Source organism: Ixodes scapularis, unplaced genomic scaffold, assembly GCF_016920785.2.
Source record: "Ixodes scapularis isolate PalLabHiFi unplaced genomic scaffold, ASM1692078v2 PGA_scaffold4__175_contigs__length_147842914, whole genome shotgun sequence".
NCBI classification, from domain to species: domain Eukaryota; kingdom Metazoa; phylum Arthropoda; class Arachnida; order Ixodida; family Ixodidae; genus Ixodes; species Ixodes scapularis.
This window is the reverse complement of record NW_024609879.1, coordinates 125,052,004-125,073,251: the sequence shown is the minus strand read 5'-3', so window position 1 is coordinate 125,073,251 and position 21,248 is coordinate 125,052,004. Positions and strand designations below refer to the sequence as shown.

Sequence of the window (21,248 nt, the reverse complement as noted above, 5' to 3'; positions counted from 1 at the left end):
CACAAAACTTAGCGCAAATTATTCTAAAATGTTTCATTATTATGTCAAAAACAATTGCCACTCCGTACACCCCCACAATACTGAAGAAACAGCGATTGTCTCACGTTCTCCATGCATTTCTGACCGCAGTTGGAACCTCCGGGCGTTCGCCGCTAGTCGCCGAGAGGCGGCGTTCTAGATTGCGCTACTCTGTAGGGAGGCTGTAGTGAGGGTGGGCGCAACTCAAAACCTGGAGAGCGTTTGCAATTTAATGGCGGCGCCTGAGGGAGAGGATTCGAGAAAGGATATGCGCCAGTGTTGCCTGCACGAGAGCAGGCGCCCGCTCTGTTGCAACTCTGTTGCTCCATGCGCCTTTCCTCCTCTCGCCTCCCATTGCAAGCAACGAGCGCCTTGGCGCAGCCTCTCTCGCTTCCTTCTCGCTCCGAGAATTGCAAACGTCGAGCGGAGAAAGCAAAGTTGCCAGACAAGCAGCAACGTCCAAGATGGCGGAATTTACCATTTTTCGCGTTAAAAAAATACTTAACCTATCGCAACAAAACCGGTGGTTATGGAAAAGTAATCATTTATACTTTGTGTAAATTATTCAAGCACCTTATTGGGCTTTTATGACCCGAGTTAGGAAAGAAAACGACCCTTTGCCCCATAGACTCCCAGCAAAATTTAGCAATTAAATGGCGTCCATGTCCCGTGATCGCCGATCTAGCAGTTGCACCCACCCTCACTTGAGCCTCCCTACTACTCTGCTCCGAAGGAGCTATATAGTGCTCTAGGTTTTATGCCAAAACTTCTAACCTTCTGCAGATCAATGAAGCATATGTACAGGGTGTCGGAAAAAAAAATTTACTCGTTTTTTTTACCGCAAAAATAAACTAGGTATCCCCTAATGCTCATTCTTTGCCGAAAGTTACGCTAAAGGTCGCAACCAGATGCCAAAGTTTCGACCCGATCCAATACCTTATTAAAAAAAAAGTTAGTGATTTTCTGAGAATTTTAATGGTGGCCAACGAGGTTTTCGAATAGATGGGGCTCTATGGAACCAGAAACTGAAAACTGGCAAAAGTTGGCTCCATTTTTCTGTTGAAATTTTCAGAAAATCTCGTAGCTTTTGAATAAGGTGTTCGTTCGGGCTGAAACCTTGGCATCTGGTTGTGACCTCTAGCGCTACCTTTGGGCACATAATGAGCGCTCGGCAATGTCTAGTTTATTTTTGCAAAAAAAAAAAATTGTTTTGTTTTTTGTGACATTTTGTATAAATGAATGACGAGTTTAAAATGGGCAAGCGGTGGAAGCCACACCAACATCAACAATAAATAAATTTGCCTGTGTGTTTGGCTTATGATCACGTGGAGAAAGCTGCTGTTGGCACGAGGCCCCCTAAGAGACCCTTTGCAAGAAGCCCGCGCGCGACGAATAATGGGAGTACTCGGTACGCCCCTCCCATCGTCTTTCCTCCCTTTACCACGTGGCATATGCGAGCAGGCACAGGTTACCATAACAACAACGTTCGAGCAGCCCAGAGCCAAGTGGCCGAGTCGGATTGTCGGGCGAGCAACGAGTGCGCGGGAGAAAAAGTCTGCCCTTTTTTTTTTCATCCCTCTTGTACCCGTCTCTGTCGTCCGCTGTGCCAACGCTTTGTTGAACCTAGTCGAACCCTGTCGCCCTGCAAAATAAGTGGATTCTGTGACACTGCAAAACGTGAAGGTAAGTTACGACCAAATAAGGATTCAAATCGCCTTTTGCGACGCGTTTAAGCTGCCACAGATACGGTACGCCGCCAACGACGTTCCGGCGGATGGCTGCGACGGCTGCCGCGACGCGCACGCAGTCGCAACGAGAAGGCGCGCGATCTGTACTGAGGGTTCCCGAAATTCCCTGCCGTCGTGGCGCTGTACGTTTTGGAACAGGTCTAATGTATTTCTGTGGCTAAATTTTGTCTAGCTTTCAATTGCAGCGCGACTGGGTAATCAACGAAAAGCAGCTTGATGGATCATGCGGTACTGTGTGACCTCTGCAATGCCCCGTATGTTACATATAAAATGTCATCCACACCTCGCAATAGCTTCATACATATCTATGAACTATTATTTGTTTTATGCCGGACTCTAAGGAGTGGCCTGCAATGTGCCGTGTGATAATATTGCAGAAACTGGGAGATTTTAATGGCAAAACCATAAGTATAATCAAGGACGAGTATCCACTACTCAGAAGATCGTCTTCCACTGAAGGGCAGGCATTGATCCTATGCCGAACCTTGTTTCCCGGCAAATGTGCCACTTTGCCAAATATCATGGGTACTTCCTGGTGGAAGTTATGCGTAAAGCAGCGGAGCTCGGATTTGTGAGGAGTATGGGTCGCGTAGATGCTTCGGTAATTTTTTAAGCCCTCGCCCGTGGATGCGTCTGCACAACCGCTAGCTACATCACAATTTCACAGGTAAGCCAATCGTGCGTCTGCAGTGTGTTTTAGTGGCAGTGTTTTACAAAGAGGAAATAAACGGTATAATATAATAATAATTTTATTTGCACGTACTGGAATGGGCACATGTGGTGGTGTGCAAGGCTAGGCAGATAGGTGAAAAACCCTTGCTCAGAGCGCCTGCCAGCCCGCCACCACATGTGAAAAAACATAACATATATGTACAGAATATACACAATACAGAAAATACATACAAAGGAAAGAAAAGAAGGTGGGAAGCAAGTAAGGCATTATGACGAGGATGCCAGCTGCATCCCATACATCCGGGCCAGCTCTCGTGACTCTGCCCCGCTTGACGGCAGGGGGCTGCGCACACTAAGGGGAAGTTTCAAAAAGTCTTATAGCAGCTGGGAGCAGTGATGAGCTGTGGCGCAATGTCCTCCCCCTCAGCTCGTCAGGTTGTCCAGTTCTCTTGCCCATTCGAGCAACTGTCGAGAGGTAGGTGCTTGACAGGGAACAGTCCAACACCCGGCAGGCGAAACGCACACGGAACACTTGGCGCCTATGTTGGAGCGGGTGCCACCCAAGAGCCTTCAGCCGGTCACAGTAGCTGGTGCCCAGTCCAGAGACATGTCCAAGTGCTCTGCAGCATATTGTTCTGAATGCCCTCCGCTGGACGCTTTTGATCCGCTTAATCAGATGCGGCTGGGTTGGTGACCAGATGGAGCAACAGTACTCAAGAAATGGGAGTACCATCGCCGTGTACAAAGTACGCAGTGAAGCCGGCTCACAAGGCCTCGTCACCCGTGCAACGAAGCCCAGCATACGCCGAGCCTTGGCAACCACAAAGGCGACATGAGTACGCATGCGCAAAACCTTACTGGAAAAAGGTCCATTAATTTTTATTTTTACCTGCTAGGTAATTCCAGGGTACTTCATACTTTTTAATAGCTTTAGTGCACAAGGGACTCTTTTGTGCGTGTGCCATTGTTGCTTATCTAGGGTGGCTGAAGCTGATCCAATGATAAAATAGTAAGTGTGCAGGCGAGCTGGTGGATGTTGAATATACCTGAGACTGGGGTAGAAAGGAACATAAAAGTCGAAGAAACAAAAAGGGACAGGACGACGTCTGAGAGACGTCGTCCTGTCCCTTTCTGTTTCTTCGAATTTTATGTTGAGAGACGTCCTATCCCTTTCTGTTTCTTCGACTTTTATGTTCCTTTCTACCCCACTCTCAGGTATATTCACCATGGCTGATCCAATGCATGCACACAGCTCAAACTTTCACTGAATGTGTGTTAGCAGGTCAGTTTTACCTTGTCAAATTTTAAAGCGTGGTTCTCTTCCTGTAAAAAAAGGAGAGCAGCAAACTTGCCAAAGTCAATGTGGGGCGCGTTCGCAGATGACCAAGTTGGCGACGCTACTATAACTTATGGTGCCATCTTCCGACAGGTGCAGTGATCAGACGACACACTTTCTTGTCTGCTTGCTGCGCCTATTGGAAGGTGGCGCCACAAGTTAATAATGTCACTGGCTCGGTCATCTGCAAACGCGTCAAGGCCGGTCCAAACAGGATACTACAAAACTCATGACTCCAGCAAATCGTGCCGCGCTCCGCTTCCGGCCTTTGGGGGGAAATACCTCCCCGTCAAAGCTGCCGGGGAAACCTTCCTCCCGTCAAATCTCCCCCTCGCTTCCTCCACAGCGGCCTTGCTCTGCTCATCACGTTTGTTGCTCTTTTTTTTTTACACGGTTGGTGTTGCCTAAATTTGATTCATTGGGCTTAGCATGGTCTGAAGGATGGGAATTGTCTTTGTGCAATTAAATGCAAAGGTGCAAGCGAGCTGGACAAGAATGACGAAAGTAATCCCTGGAGAAGGGGAACAAGAGGGACAAAGGACAAACACATTGTGTTTGGAGATTTGTGTTTGTCCTTTGTTCCCCTTCTCCAGGGATTACTTTCGTCGGGAATTGTCTGTTTGTTGAGTTTCTGCCACTTTGGATCACATGCTCTCACGTTCCTCGTTTCTGGTATGCACTTCTGTTCACGAATGCTGAGTAGCTCGAACAGTGTGTTTACCGTTTCAGTAAGGCCTTATACTTGTTCGACGCCTTTGGAAATCATGAGTGAAAGCTTAGATGGTGGCCGCAGCTGTGTTTGATCGAAAAGTTCGCATCCTACTGCCTCACCATTACATTTTGCACTGCAGATTTGTGACTCGGGACTTTTGGCACTGTCCTGCTTTTGCATGACTGCCTGGAGCTGAAGCAGCACGAATGCTGAGTAGCTCGAACAGTGTGTTTACCGTTTCAGTAAGGCCTTATACTTGATCGACGCCTTTGGAAATCATGAGTGAAAGCTTAGATGGTGGCCGCAGCTGTGTTTGATCGAAAAGTTCGCATCCTACTGCCTCACCATTACATTTTGCACTGCAGATTTGTGACTCGGGACTTTTGGCACTGTCCTGCTTTTGCATGACTGCCTGGAGCAAAAGCAGCGCGCGCACTGCTTTTGCAGTGCGCGCGCTGCTGTTCACCGATTGTGTATTATCTTGCGATGTCAGACTTTGTATTCTTTTTCCTTCTATACTTTAACATTATATAATGAACAATAGGTTACTATGAAGACTGAAGGACATTTACCAGCACTATCTGACCCAAGATGTTACCGGACTCTTCGGTCGTTGCTAAAATGTCGCACGTTGCCACAGATCCTTAACCTTCTTAACCCTAACCACGTACCGCCGTCCTCCATTTTTCCCCTATTTTGTTTTGTCTTTGCGCCTAGATGGATCGTCAGTGACCCATTGTCATCGGTATAAGCGAGCCAATCCAAAGCCGAAATCCGAATTGAAATCCATCCAGTGTAGCCCGCCATCTTGGACGGCTTTCTGAGTATTTCGTGATTTCGCCATGTGGTTTGGCTTATCAAAATTTTCAAAGTTTAAGCGAAAAGGTTAGCAAGAAGCAGCAAAAATGCAAGTCTCAAGCACAAACGACGTCAAAATCTACAACCTCAGTGCCGGCAGGTCGCTGCCGGAATGGCTCTCGGATCGGAAGAAGCGCCTGCTCGCCAAGAAGCATTCGGAGATCCGGCATCGCATCGAACTCATCCAAGACTTCGAGATGCCCACGGTCAGCACGAACGTCCGAATGTCCAAAGACGGACAGTACGTGCTCGCCACGGGTATCTACAAACCCCGTGTCCGCTGCTTCGAGGTGTCCCAGCTCTCGATGAAGTTCGAGCGGTGCTTCGACTCTGAAGTCGTGTGCTTCGAGTGCCTGAGCGACGACTACGCCAAGATGGTGTTCCTCCAGTGCGACCGGTACGTCGAGTTTCACGCGGCCTACGGTCGCTACCACCGCATCCGAATCCCCAGGTTCGGTCGGGACATGGCTTACCTGTCGGCGGCCTGCGAACTGTTCTTCGCGTGCGACGGTCCCCAGGTCTACCGGCTCAACCTCGATCAGGGCCGCTTCCTGAACCCCGTCGTTACAGAAGCCACGGCCGTTAACGCTTGTAGGGTTAACGCGTACCACAACCTCGTCGTTTTGGGCACCGAAGAAGGCAAGGTCGAGGCGTACGATCCGCGTTCCCGCAACCGCGTCGGGGTCCTAGAGTGCGCCCTCAACAGTGTCACCGAGAACTCCGAGATCCACGGCATGCCGTCAGTGACCTCCTTGTGCTTCAGAGACGCGCTTATGTTAGGCGTCGGCACGGCCACGGGTCAGGTCTTGCTGTTCGACATCCGCTCGGACAAACCAGTCCTGGTCAAAGATCACTTCTACGGTCTGCCGGTGAAAAAGGTCGCGTTCCACGGTGGCGACGCGGACGTGGTCCTCAGCATGGATTGTAAGGTCGTCAAGATCTGGGAACGATTGTCCGGAAAGGCATTCACTTCGGTCACACCCGCCGTGGACCTCAACGACCTGTGCGTCGTCGGCAATTCTGGCCTCTTCTTTGTGGCAAACGAGGACAAGAAGATTCTCGCGTACTATGTTCCGAGCCTCGGCCCGGCTCCCAAGTGGTGCTCGTTCCTGGACAACCTGACAGAAGAACTGGAGGAGACGCAGCAGGACGCAGTGTATGACGATTACAAGTTTGTTACGAGGCGCGAGCTGGAGGAACTTGGACTGGGACACCTGATCGGCACGAACCTGCTGCGCGCATACATGCACGGCTACTTCCTGGACATCCGGCTGTTCCATAAAGCGAAGTCGCTGGTTCAGCCATTTGCGTACGAGGACTACAGACGCCGGAAGATCCGCGAGACCATCGATGCGACGAGGGTCAATCGCGTCACAAGCGGCATCAAGCTACCCGCTGTCAACCGGGAGCTTGCTCGTAAGTTGCAGGAGGCGGCCGAAGACGGCGAGCCGGACGGCAAGGCGAAGTCTAAGCCGGTGTCTGGGTCGGGTCTTCTTGAAGACACCCGGTTCAAGGCCATCTTCGAGAACCCCGACTTTGAAGTGGATCCGGCGAGTGATGAGTACCGTCTGCTCCAGCCGGTCGTGACAAGCCTGGAGAAGCGGACAAAGAAGAAGGCAGACAAGATGGCGGCCTCCGCGGCAGCCATTGACATGGACCTGTTTACGCCGGTGGACGACGGAGTGGCACGTGGTGCGTCCAGCGACGAGGACAGTTCGGATGATGACCGGACATGGACAAAGGAGGTTAAGAAGCAGCACAAGATCATCCGGCAGAAAGAGAGGACAGAAATTGTGGCTCCCAGCGCTGGTCCGAAGATGTACGAGTTGAAGAGTGGCGTGGAGTTGACGGGTCCGCGGAGCGAGTCTATTAAGAGGGAGAAAATGTCGCGGAAGTTAACCTTGGGTCAAAGGCTCGAGAGGGAACGGACTGGGGTTGGGTCGGCAGGGGCAGGAGGCAACAGGTCGATGACGTTCGAGTTGAAGAAGACGCCAATGGAAAGGAAGCGTGAGGAGGCAGAGAAGAGACACATGCAGGAGAGGAGGAAAGGTCGGAGGTCGGCCAAAGGGCTCAAAATGGCGGCTGTTGCGAAGCCGGCGCCATTTTGAGAGGTTGGTAGGCAAATAGGACCGAGCTGTAAATAAAATTTTATGGCTTTTTCTTTTGCCTCGCGGTTGCTTCAGGGTGCATCAGCTTTTCACGCGAGTGTCTGTAGACGGATCATGTGCTGTGCTACACATTTTGAAGTGGTCAAAGATGAATTTAACTGACTTTGTAGTTACATTTATTACAAAGCAGAAACGGCAAGTGGATGTGGCTCAAGATGGTGCAAAGAAAGGGAATTCATCACATGTCATAAATAATATTTAGATGAAAGTAGAATTTATCAGAGCACATGTTTAATCAGGCAAACATGTGCCTGCAATTAAAGCTGTATTTTGCCATCGAGAACATTTTGAACGAGAAAGAGCGATAAGTTCGGAGTTCAAACTCTGCGTTACAGCTGCAAGCACTGCCAACTTGCCCATAGCCGCGACACTGCCGTTGCTGCCATTAAAAAAGCAAATATCTAGTATAGCCTGTTTATGCAAGGGAAGATGGTCATCCAAGAGAAACTGACCCTTTTAGTTTGAATGGAGCGTGAATGCTCCAGAGCCAAAGTGATCTTGACAGTTGATTATTACATTGTGTCTAATGGATATTGCAAAGACACTTGGTCTCTGTGGTAACCATTACACTGCAAATGCTGGGGTGTAATGCATGGAGTGGAACTAAGAAGCTTTAGTTTTTGCCTGCAGCCATGTTGAAGTAAGTTTTGTTAGCCATAGAGTTGCTCTACGCACAACCTTGCTGTGCACAAATCGTTTCAAAATGAACAATGAAAGCCGTTATGTTTTACACTGAAACATTGTCCTTTGCAGCATAAAACTTTTCTGCTTCGCTGCCATCCTTGCCGACTTCACCGATGGCGCTCTAGAACATGTAGACTACAGCTAGCTTGAGCAACGTGCGGGTGACCTCGTGCTAAGGATCCCCTACACCGAGTTCGTTTCGACAAATGTTCATTGTTTTGCATTGCCTAGCGCATCTAGTCTTTTTCAATGTCCGGAGCCACTCGGCCAGATTGTTCAGACATTACCGTGCAAAAGTTGGGTGACGAAGCGTCATTCAGCTAGTTTGTACACGTCACCCCGTCACGACGACCTGCACACCAGTTCACCGACTTCGCCGAACGATGCAGGCAGTGGCAGCGATGCTGGGTCACCGAGTACGACGGCCAAGCGGTATGGTGACGACTACACCCTGAATGGCACCAAGGCTTTTATCAGCGGATTAAGGCCCCTTACGACAGATGGGGGAGCAGCGACCTCTACGTCACGATGGTCCGGACGGGCGGTCAGGGACCCAAGGGAATCTCGACGGTGGTCGTGGAGAAAGGGACACCGGGACCCAGCTTCGGCAAAAAGGAGAAGGTCTGTCATCAAAACTGCTATGGTGGTGGAAAGTGCTCAATTGGAGTATTAATTTAAGTTGTAAATTTGCCAGCACCCTTCCGAAGAAGTCCAGTTCGGCTCGATTACAAATGCTTGTATCGAAAAGAATCAATCTTTTTTTAAAGAGAAACTTACCTTGTTTGGACTTTGAACCCTCAATCTACAATAGACTCATCAATTCAAACTCCTGGAAGCCACGAATTTCGTTTGAATTATTAAAAAATCATCTAGATATATGATTCTAGGTAAAATTATGATTGCTATATGGATGGCTACACATACAAGGCAAATGTTTGATTTCCTCTACACAGGCCTACTAATCATAAGCAGGCATATGCCACACACGAAACATTGGTGAAATGTATAACTTCATCCCTCGAAAATGTTGCCTGTTGTGGACTGTTTAGACACCACATGACACCTCAAAAACAAAATTAAGTTTGTTCTTCCCACAGAAAAGTTGTCTACTGCGGGCTATCAGCCTAGTTAAGCGTGCTTCTTACTGAGCTCAGGTTCACTGCGAAGAAGCAACAACCGCGGAAGCGAGCTTCCGCGGGTGTTGCTTCTCCGCAGCGCACATATGCTCGGAAAGAAGTGCGCTCAACGGGGCCGTGACAGCAAAAAGTATAAATTGCACGAAAACATTGTTTGAATTAATCGGGGGAGGAAGTGGCTGAGTGGGCTAACGCATGTCAGCTCGGAGCATGGAGCGAAAGCTTGCACCTAGAACCTCCCGAGTTCGATCCCCACCGCCCCGGCCCGTTTCGATCTGGATCAGTTTCGTACCGGCACGCGTTCGTGTAATCACTACTGCGAGATGCACGTTAAAAACCCCAGGTTAGCGGTTTACTACACTGGCTAAATTGCTCACCTACAGCTAAGAGACCGATTACCCATTGGTGCATCTTCATCAAGGCTGTATAAACATACAGAGCAAACCATTTTTTTTTTTCGAATTATTTGGCTTATATTTATTTTATTTATTTATTTATTACTGCCAGTCATTGACTGGCCAGGGCAGGAGTGGGTACATTGTGGAAAAGAGCACATAATCAAAATATGCGGTACGACATTACATCAGAAAATACGAGGCAATGCTTCTTTCAAACACAGATGCGCTTGGACTATTTACAATAGTTTCAGGCAAACTATTCCAATCATCTATAGATCTCACAAAGAACGAAAATTTTAATACATCAGAAAAGTACAGATAGGGATCAATATGCCTGTTATGCTTATGTCTAACAAATCTCGGAGTCGAAAACTGTATGTATTTTTTTGTCTAACTTCTAAGAATCGCTAATTATTGAGAAGAATGTTTTAAGGTGATTTATTTTCATATGCGCTTCAATCTCGTGTGAAATCCAGCTTTATTTCGGAATTCTGTAGCTGATGTGGTTGATCTGTAATCATTGAAAATAAAGCGAAGCGCCTTATTTTGTACTCTTTGCAGTTTTTCTATGTTTTGACGCGTGTAGGGTTCCCAAACCGGGCTGGCATAATCCATGACTGGTAAGACCAGGCTTTTGAAGGCAGTTATTTTAACTTGGGGACAAGCGTCTCGTAGAGTTCTGCGAAAGTCCAGAGCCGTTGCATGATCTTTTTGCATATTTGATCAACATGAAGGTTCCACGAGAGATTCGGACAAAATAATGCGCCTAGATACTTATACTCTATCACTTTTGTGAGCGATTTCTCCCCAATACGGTAATCGAAAACTAGACGGGTTAGCTTCTTAGTCACTGTCATAAAAACGGTTTTATTTATGTTCAGTGACATCTCCCATTTGTCACACCATTTTTAAATTTTTTGCAGATGCAGATTTAATTTTAGCTGGTCGGATTTACTTGTAATTTTGGTAAATATTATCGTATCATCCGCGAAATGCTTAATACATACAGTTTCTTCGAATTCCTTACCCATGTCGCTGATAAAAAAAATAAAAAGTACAGGCCCGAGCACAGATCCCTGTGGTACCCCAGATACAACCCTACAAGGACGCGATTGTTTATCCCTTATATGGACGCTTTGTTCCCTCTCATGCAGGTATGCTTCCATCCATCTAATTATTGTTCTATTTTTCAAAATAGTGTTAAGTTTATAAAGCAGCTTTGGGTGCGACACTCTATCAAAGGCTTTAGCAAAATCTAAAAATATTACATCGATCTGACCACCCCTATCTATGCAATAGCTAAGTTCATGAGTGACTTCAATAAGCTGCGTAACTGTTGAGCGACCTCGACGAAAACCATGCTGGTTGTCACCTGGTATACCGTTACTTTAAAAAAAAAGTCTTTAAATGATTAGATATTATATGTTCGAGAAACTTATACGACATACTAATTAATGAGATGGGCCTATAATTGCCTACACATGGGATTTGCTACCTTGCTTGTGAACAGGAATTATTTTGGCGCACTTCCAATCCCCTGGGATCTGACTGCAGTGAAGTGATTTTTTATACAGAATTGTCAGGTAGTGGGACATCCATTCAGCAATATATCTTTTTAGAAATTCATTCGGAATCTCGTCGGGGGCAGGTGACTTTTTTGTGTTTAAATTTAGTATCAAGTTGAAAACACTGGGCTGACTTATTTCAATGTCCGGAGCAGCAGGAAAATCATATCCAAAGGATGGGAGCGCGGGAAGAACACCGTCATCACATGTAAAAACGGACTGGAAATATTCGTTGAAGCTTTTTGCCATACCTAGCCTATTGGTAATCGTTACTGAATCAACAGTGATAGTAGTAATGCTATCTTTTGCCAGTGAAACATACCTCCAGAATTTTTGCGGTGCTGATGTCATAAAATTCTGCAGCGTGATGTTCATAAAAGAAAATTTAGACTCGGTGACGAAGCAGACGAGATGCGTTCGCTATCTGGAAGCCTCTGAATGGTGAGCGGTTATCTCTTTTATATTCCTTTCGTAGCCTTTTCACCTTTCGCTTTAGTTGAATGATGTTCCTTGTGATCCACGGATTTTTCCTAGCAATCCTTTTAGTGCGAAATGGAACGAAGCGTAAACTAGCGTTGCTAATTATTCTTTTTAACTTTCCCCAGACCTCCTCGACAGTTGACGTAGGCAAAATAGAGTATTCCTTATATTCGTCAAAACTTCCATCTAGGTAACCTACAATCCCAACATCATTCGCTTTTCCAAAATTAAGGACCTTTTGAATGACACAAGAGGGAGGTTTATTCTTTAGCAAAGGGCATGTGAAAAGAGCTATGTCATGGTCGGGTATTCCATCTATCACCTGACATGAGTATTCCGCGTCTGGAAGGGGTCTGCTTAGAAAAAGCAGGTCGAGTAACGATTCGCAATGTCCCCATGTTCTCGTGCTAGTTTTGACAACTTGGGTTAGGTCATGGGAAAACGCCATATTTAAAAGCGAGCGAGAGCACTCACCTTTGTTGCCACCTTCGTGTAAATTGTTCCAATCGATATTGGGCAAATTAAAGTTCCCAGCAAGAATTAGCTTACATTTATCTTTAGCGTGCATACAAAGGTAATCATTTAATACTGAAAAATATTTAGGGTTTGGCTCGAGGGGTCTGTACAGAGCAACCACATTAATAGGACATTCGCTTATAAAAAGCTTAGCAGCTACTCATTCTATGCCATGAATCGCAGGCAATTGAACACAGGCATATTCATCATTAACAATAATGGCAACACCACCTCCCCTTCCCTCTCGGTCCTTCCGAAAAGCTGAATAACCTGGTGGAATAAACTCCGCATTTTCTATTTGAGCCTTTAACCATGTCTCAGTCATGACAACAACATTTGGTTCATGCTCTAAAAGTAGAGATTCAAAGTGGGTTACTTTATTCACAATGCTACGTGCATTTACATTCAACAAACAAAAGTTTTCAGGCAGGCTCTGGTCATTCTTGCTGGTTGGGAGAACTCCGCTCAGACATTTGGTTGACTAATTGACGCGTATTAGTTCTTTCGTTCCAGGAAAAAAGCTTTCCATTAAGCGATAACTTGTTGAACATTAGGCGAGCTTTCGCACCTTGGCCTCTTTCAGCAGCACAGGATGCCAGAGTTTTCCGCACACATTTCGCACTTTCTTTGAAAAATCTTCACTAACAGAAATATTGCTACCCTTCAGCTTGTTGGAATTTCTTAGTATCTTAAGGTTTTCCCTGAAATCCGCGACACGAAAGTTGACTGGTTGAGATCCGTCGCGTTTAAAACCAAGACAGTGCATGCACTCAACGGTTACAGGGTTAACTCTTGTCTTGTCAAACACGGTTGATTTAACAGTTTCAACAAGCTCATCAGCGCTCTCGTTTTCAGTCTCTTCCGGGCCAAATATAATCAGGTTATTCCGTCTCGACCTATTTTTCAAGTCATCAACTTTTTGTCTTAGGTCAGTGACGGTTCTCATAAGGTTATCAACTGTTTCCTGCACCGCAATAACACTATTTATATGTGACTCCAATTGGCTTAACCTTTCTTCGTTTCTTAAAGTGTTCGCAAGTTTCGCTGACACTTTTCTGGATCGACTGTTGATCGCGTTTAATATAATTTAGAACTTTCCCTTGATCTTTTTGAGCTTCCATGATCATATTTAGTTTATCGTCAGGACTTTGGTTTGGTGCCGGATTTTGCTCTACATCACCACTAAAAACTAACAACTGCCTCATGAACTCATGAACAGCCCAACCACAATATTTCATCAACAAAAACAACTTGTGGGGGCACGACACGGCAATAAGGCAACGTTTGTCACTACGGACAGAAGCCGTTTCATGGCTTACCTGCAGACAGGCAAAAGAAAACGGGTTTGAAGACATGTCACGATGCGTGCCGTGCCCACCACTGTATATATATACATTGAATACGTAGCGGGACGACCAACTTTTTAAAAAATGTTTGAATTAACCAGAAGTAAGAAATATCAGAGTTTGAATTGCCGCAAGCCTACTGCAGTGGAATAAGCCTGGCTATTCCACCAGAAAATATCTGCACCTTTGCCATTTGCATTGGGTTGCGAGGGCTGACGCTTTGGAGCTGAACTTTCCTGCTGGGCAGCTTTCATTTGAAAGCTTCTGGTACGACTTGAACTGTGCTTCTCTGTGGTGCACTTCTGCACCGCAGGCGAGTGCCCTTAAAGACTTGCATGCGGCTTGCGAACCCTACACAAAGGCTTCCGCAACTCCCCAACCATGCTTCTTTGGCTGCATCAGATGTCAAGTGCTGCTAGAATGTGCCCGCTTTTCCGACGTGTCTCGTTATCCAGCAGGCATTTGTCATTATAGTAGCTGAACGAATCACAAATCACGCTTCATAATATATTTGGCGTTCTCATCAGCCAATGCTGCTGTATCTGTCGCAAGACTCGTCACACCTTGCGTTTCCTCTCAGGAACTACATGTGTGCGCATTGTTTAGGGAAGGAGTCACCTTGGGCATTGGCAGTGCTACTGGCATTGTTGAAGAACCCTTAAATTGGGTTCCTTCTCCAGAGAGCCTGGTGTGGAATCGGAAGTTTGCTTTTAACGCATTTCGGAGCTCTAACTTAAAAGCGGTGAACGACCTAAAAAAAAAAAAAAAACAGAGTTGTGTACACAAAATTAATTTGAGCAACAAAACCAAGTGTTTCCCAATGTTTCAGCTTCGTAATACTTTCTTTTTGTTTTAACCCAGAACTGCCTTTATTGGTACCTAAAGCTAAAGATCTCTTTATATAGATTTACAAAATCTGATGTGTGCATACCTAAATTTTTTATTCAGTGAGGGATGCAACGTTAACGGAATGTTTCATATTTCTATTCGGAATGTCCATTCTTTAAAATGCTTGGACTTGGAAAGATCTCGTCTATTGGCCTTCAGCGTTTGGTTTGTACTTGGTCATGCTCTATCATAAGAAGCTAGATTAGACACTGGTTGTCTAACATTTTTCATGAAATTGTTTGTTGACTCTGTTTAGAGCCATTGTACCAAAAGACATCTTACCTTTCTCATTTTATTTTTTCCACGTTTGGGCCATTTTTTCTGGTTTCAGATGCAGAGAGAAACAAAGAACCACCTCGTCGTTGGAAACTGCAGTTTCAGAATGCACAATCCTTGCATACTCCGTGCTCTCTGGACACCTCATGCTCATAAGTTTGGAGAACTTCCCTTCTCTCTACTGGATGGTTCCCTGAGAGAGCCGTGCCATGTGCAGGTAGTGTCACGTATGAAATGGACCTTTCTGGAAAGTAGCGCGCGCCCCCTAGCGGCGCGCGAGGCATTACGGGAAGAGCGAGGGTTGCTGCTTCGTCGTCTGCCGCTACCGCCGTACCGCCCGCAAAAATTATGTTGGTATATGTTCGCGTGGGTTCCCCGTGTACGGCAAACGGCAATTTTTGCAGTGCCCTGTGCCGCCCTGCGCTCGATGACGTTCTAGTCAAACATATTCTCGTAGCTGCGAGTGTTTTTTATTCCAAACAATGGCAGGGCTTGTGTTTTTTTGTTGGTTTTTTTTTGCTACGGGAATCAGTTAAGCTAGTCGGTGCATTTTATTTTCCTTTGCTAAAAAAAACAAACAAACAAACTATGCAGCTCATTTGAACAATGTTGAAGACAGTTAGCTCGCCTAGGTGCATGAATAGATTAAGAATGGTGCCGCAGTTCGGACGGTAGCATGTGCCACCTAGCATGCAAAAACTAGACTAGGCTAGACTTGGCCTGGCTAAAAGGCACGACACCCTCGCAGTTCCCATGATGCCCTGGAGCTCTCGGTGGTGGAGCTGGCGTTTCCAGAAAGGTCCATTTTCTGCCTTCCAGAAAATGGTTACGAAAGTCGGCATTATTGCAGATCTCGAGAATAGGGTGCACCACCTTCCTGCTAGTGAAATGCGGGACATACAGGAGGGGGAAGGGGGGGGGGGGGGGGGGGGGAGAGAGGACATTTATGAACACAAACACAAAGAGCCGAGGCTCTGTTTACATCTTTAATATCATGTGCTGTTTATATACCTGCAGATCGTATTGCAGCAATTAGGCTAAATTAATTTGCGCTATCGGTGATATATTTATGTCAATAATGTTATTAAATGTGTCGAAGTTGAAAGCAAAAAAAAATATATCAACTGCAGCAGAACTCAATGCATATAATGAAATTAAGAAACAGTAAATCTTATCACGTTATTGTTTCCTGTCAACGCTTACTTTTATCAACATGGTCCTAGACAAATTTTTAACATTGTCTTTTTTCGACCGTTGTAAGTTGCATGCTTTTTGCCTTGTGTGACTGTCTTCCCTAAAGAAATATCGACGCCAACCCTTCTGCAATGACACAACGATTTGTAAATAATTACAATATTTTATATTTAAACGTTTAACGAGCAATCTTTCTTACAGTATGTTGCCACCAAGGGGAGAGGTACAAAGGAGCATGCGCGTCAGTTCTCCTGCAAGAACGACGGTCGCTTCCCGCAATATGATTGGATAGAAAATGGCGTACCACTTGGATTCACACGATTACCAGCGACCTCCGCGCGTCCTCTTGACCCGCTATATGGCAGCACCGTGATTTGCAAAGTGAGTTTTACGACAGTATAAAATGCGGGCCATTTTGAAGATTTTGGAATTTCTTGCGGGATGCGAAACACGAGCCCTCAATGCGGGACAGTCCCGAGAGACGCGGGACGGGTGGTCACCCTACTCGAGAAGCATCATTACTTGTCTTTATTTAAACTTTTGTACCCGATTAAAATTTTTCTGGAGCCACATACTATTTTTACTTTGCATTGTGTGCTGTACAGGGGGTTTCATGTTTATCGGTTTAAACCGATAAACCTATATGCCAAATTTATTGTTCAGAATTCAACAAGGTCGGTGTTTTAGTCGTATGGCACAGAAAATGGACATTCGGGGAGAGGTGTTACATATTCAACAATAAACAGATTTTGGGGGGTTAAATTTTCTGCTTTGTGATCAGATTTTGCATACTTAGTTTGCTATTTTTTGAAGGTGGAGTTTGGATTGTTTTTATTTGCGGAAACGTCCCAGTACTTCACAACATACGAAGGTATTCACAAAGTAACGCTGCAACCAGTTTTAATATCGGAGATGGATGCGATGTTGCGGACAAAGATAAATGCCATTTCATCAAAATTGACTTTTTCCTAAATAAAAAAAAAAAAAAAACTGGCGACGCTTTTTTGTTTATTAAAAAAATGCTGCCGTTTAGGGCTGTGGGGATGTCACCCCTTCTCTTAAAATCCATCCCCAACCCTAAGGCTGGGAGAGGATTATAAATGCTCGCACATCAGCAGATTAATGGCACCACATAGAAGCGTTGAATTGTAAATGGTTTGCGATTTGTTGTAGCGTCCGTTGTAGTAGTATCCCATGACGTTTTCAACTGCAGTCTAGTTGTATTTACCATGTTTTCTGTGCCGTAGTCAGCAGACTATACGCATTTAAAAGTCCAAACTCTATGCAATGCCAACTATACAAGGATTTATTTTTTTCTACAATGTTCGTTATGACGAGACTGGCCAAAGTTTGTGAATGACAAAGTATATGTTAGTGATGATTTACATACTATACAAGCTTTGTGATCGAATAAAGCAGGCATTTGTCAAGGTGTACTGTGTATAAACATTTCTTACAGGTGGACTTTGAGGTATACTGTCGGCCACCTTTTGGGGCCCAAGGCATAGAGTGGGAAACATGTCAACAAAAACGAAATTTTCCATAGAAACGACATGTGCACATACATAAAAGCAAAGATAACTTGTATATTTATATGTTCCCACAAATATTCAAGGTACACTTGTGAGAAAATCGTGCAGAACCGTAGGGAAAAAGTAAATATAACAAAAGAAATCGCACAATTTAAAAGTTATCAAGTGAACAGAGGGACCAAAAGACACCCCTTACCTCTATACCCAGTAGCTTGACCTGTGAGAAGCCCACAATGTTTCTCTTGCTTGGACTCTCAAGGCAAACTGTTTTTATGCCAGAAATTTTATCAAGACTTAAATTTTTTAAAAAAGCAAACCTCTGAGAGTGATTTTCTGCCGTGTTTAAAGGTACGCCAGACATATCCGGAAAACTTCCTAAAGGTGCTACTATGAACAGTGCGAGCGGGAATCAGAAGCACGTTGCCTTCGATATGCTACGCAGCGCTACCTTGAGGCTGATAAAACTGCGGGGTGGAGATAGGGGCTGCGAGAAAGTGCGCATATTCTGATGTGCACACTGTCGCAGTCCCCTTCTCCGCTCCGCAATTTCATCAGCCTCAGGGTGGTGCAGCATAGCATATTGAAGGCAACGTGCTCCTACATTCCCTCAAATACTGTTCATATTAGTCTGTCAGACACATGCAGCATAGTTTATATAATGAATCCAAAGAGAAAAGCGTGACATATTCACAAGCGTTTCGGATGCCTCGAAACGATGGGGCAGAGGCAGGTATAGGGGCTTTAATATCGGTAGCTGCTCAATTGAGCGGTCTTTTTGCGAGGAAACACAGTCTGGCGTTGTATAAAGGAAAAGTAAGGTCGACAAGTGATTGCAGAACTTGCTTGTTTATTCAACTCTGGCGAACTATAGGCAGCTGGGTTGAGGTGTTACGCCCATCCCGAGAGGAAGGCCCAAGAAGGAAGGCTGGTCAAGCAACCTTGTCGAGCTTGAGCAGCGGGCCTGCTATTCGACGATGCCGACTCGCAGACCTTGGCCACCTACTAATTAGCCTTTCATTGATTTAATGTTCACGCAAACACAAAGCTGCAAGCACAAGCGTGTTGCCCTAAAGGTTGCTTACATTGCACGAGCACATGTGCTTAGCAGAGATGATGAAAGCCCAGCGCTAAAAGAAAACAACAAAAGAACTAATGATATACTAAAACCAACAAGACTGGAGAGAATGAGGGATGACACGATGCAAGTCTCAAACACGGCCAATATTTCTTGACAAAAATCATGTTTGTATTTATGGCCTATGACGTTTCATGTTAAACCATCACCAGCTCGTTTGTGCCCCAACTTTCTTACAAAGATAATTCAACGTCATCTCATCGAAGGCCTAGCTCTCCCAGGGAAACCATTAAATGACACGGAGCGGTCACTGTGGCGTTTATTTTGGCCAAACGAAAGAAGTCAATCTTAATTTTGTTTCCCTTCCACCTGTTTTTGTGTCGTATAATTAAATGCCACAATGGCCCACGATGCCATCCGATAATTTCACGAAGAAAAGGCTTAGCCAGACGTCCGTCTCTGGGCAAGAAAAGAATAAAAACATTAAATACGTACACTACACAGATGACCACGGTTTCGATTAGCAAAGTTACTAATCGAAAGAGTGCGGTCGTCTGTGTACGTCTTTAATGTTTTTATTCTTTCGTTTTTAAGTATTCATAAAAACGCGGTCAAATTAACTAGCAAGAAAAGGTTCTCGTCATTGTTTCGATTTTGACGTAGTGCAGTACAGCCACAATTCTCAAATTTGAAAAACCCAACCAATTTTATGTTCAACCTGTCGCAATGCCGCAGTTTACTATATAAGCTAACTGTGTTTTTATTTTGCAAATTTTACTTCAAGGCAGTTGTTCCATCAGCTTTCACAAAGTGTCGTTTTTTTTTTTCTAAATACGCTTGTGCACAAAAGACCCGTCTTATGCAAAATGGTACAAATGTGCATTTCGCAGGTATTGCTCTTCCTCAGTGCACCAGTGTACGGTAACAAGTGCAATCAACGGAGCTATAAACTTGCTCAAAGACCACGAGCAATGAGAAATATCGCCAAACTTCCGAGTACTGAGTCATATTCGATACGAAGATGAAGTAAATAATTACGTTATTCTAATCGATAACCAAATACTTTCAAGGCTTGTACAAGCTTCTTACCGTAATGGTCTGGCAGTACACGCCCAAGCCGTTGGTTTCCGTTTTCACAGTGAAATGCAGTGTCGGTGCGAATTCCTAGCATTCTGGTAAAATGTGGCCGGACGTCTCGGCGTAAGCACCTTGGCGCAGTCTGATGCAAATGGCACAGCATTTACGACACCACACTGCGTTGCATTTTTGTAAGGGGAACAAGCTCGCTTTGCATGAACGATTTACCAAACCAATTTCTCATTAGCAAACATTTATAAAACAAAATTGCAATATACACCGTTCCAAGCTGGGCTTCCTAGCCGGCACCATTTTAACAAGTGTAGCGCCGCCTATCCTCATCTGGGCATTTGGGAGAATCCGTTACTGGACAGTTACCCTGCTCACCGAGTCGCACCGATCGCAGCTGCTTCTACCGGCACGGCTGTCGTATTCGGCGTCCTCGGCTCATCGTCTTTGTCCATGGAGGAAAGCACTATCCTAATTTGTATGTCGGGCATAGGGAAAAGTGCATCCTGCTTTCCTGGCATCTTTTTGTGGGTAATTTTTAGCGCGGTTCTGGGGCAGTCGTCGCTCCCAACCCGAACTCGGCGCTTCGATCGCTAGCGAAATTCGGGATCGCTAGTGGAATTGACGGTCGCTAGTGAAATTGAGGATTGAACGAAGCCAGGATGGCACGAATTACGGCATGTGAATTTGCGCTGAACTCGAGTTGTCGCAGCTTGGGGGCGCCGGGAACATTTGAACTAACTGCGGTTAGCGGCTCAGACCTGCGTTGCCACGTCTGCTTTGATAGAAATAGTAGAAGCCTCAAATTTAAATATGAATCAATATATAAATACCGAGTACAGATAGCAAGTGAGACGGATTCGTTTTTTTTTTTTTTTTTTTTTCTGATTTGGAATCTACTGTCAAAATATTGGCACATTGATGTGCCTCTCTGTAATCGCCTCGCGTGAGAATTATTTGTGCGCAAACGGTGTCGTGGCGTGTACTATTAAATCAGCAGACCAGGATTCACGCAACTGGTTTCTTTTTTCAATGTCTAAGCCGCCCTCCACTAACCTTTCGGTTGTAGCCCAGGCGAAGGAACGGCACGGGGTTCTCCGCAGTTCGCCAGCCGTCCAAAAAATGGTCGGAGCACACACGACTGCCCCTCGATGGCAAGAAGTCTTTCCTGTTTAAATTCGCCAGCCACCGGCGTCGTAGGTCTGGAGCAGTGTAGAACTGGTGCAGCAGAAACATGCCGCACCCACATTCATCCTGTTTGACAGCATGGGTCTCGCACAGTGAATCGGCGTTTATTTATTTATTTATTTTTTTGTTTTTATTTTTGCAAACAATTGCAGCACAGTGCAGCCCGGTCGATTCTTCTCTTGCATAGGCCATGTCACGCGCGAAAATACGCTATAATATGAAAGCGGCGCCTAACATTGTCGAAGTAACTTGCCTCTGCACACTGCGCACATGCTTTTTAACAGTCCACTCCGTGAAGCAGACGAGCTTTTGAGGGCAAGGGTAAGTGGAGCGTTGACGCAGCGCTCTGGTTCGAGAGTGTCTTTCCCTTTC

The 21,248-nt window shown here is 45.5% G+C and overlaps 1 protein-coding gene and 1 pseudogene across 3 annotated transcripts; one reads left to right on the top strand and one right to left on the bottom strand.

The window, feature by feature from the left end:
* The first annotated feature begins 4,973 nt into the window (after positions 1 to 4,973).
* Positions 4,974 to 18,363, top strand: LOC8029979 (nucleolar protein 10). 3 transcript variants are annotated; one of them, XR_005799035.2, is made up of 4 exons: positions 4,974 to 7,455; positions 8,586 to 8,817; positions 14,857 to 15,018; positions 16,197 to 16,371. XR_005799035.2 is itself a non-coding variant. In XM_040222034.3 (1 exon), the coding sequence occupies exon 1, from the start codon at positions 5,392 to 5,394 to the stop codon at positions 7,450 to 7,452; it is 2,061 nt and encodes a 686-aa protein (XP_040077968.1). In that variant the 5' UTR covers positions 4,974 to 5,391; the 3' UTR covers positions 7,453 to 7,505. The 3 variants fall into 3 exon arrangements, 1 of the variants encoding a protein (XP_040077968.1); XR_006078290.1 differs by having other exon boundaries at positions 14,857 to 18,363; XM_040222034.3 differs by lacking the exons at positions 8,586 to 8,817; positions 14,857 to 15,018; positions 16,197 to 16,371 and having other exon boundaries at positions 4,974 to 7,505.
* Positions 12,356 to 13,366, bottom strand: LOC115330064 (annotated as a pseudogene).
* Positions 18,364 to 21,248: the final 2,885 nt, after the last annotated feature.

Excerpts from the sequence above, each read along its gene's own strand:
- LOC8029979 (XM_040222034.3), top strand. The coding sequence starts at position 5,392 with ATGCAAGTCTCAAGCACAAACGACGTCAAAATCTACAACCTCAGTGCC.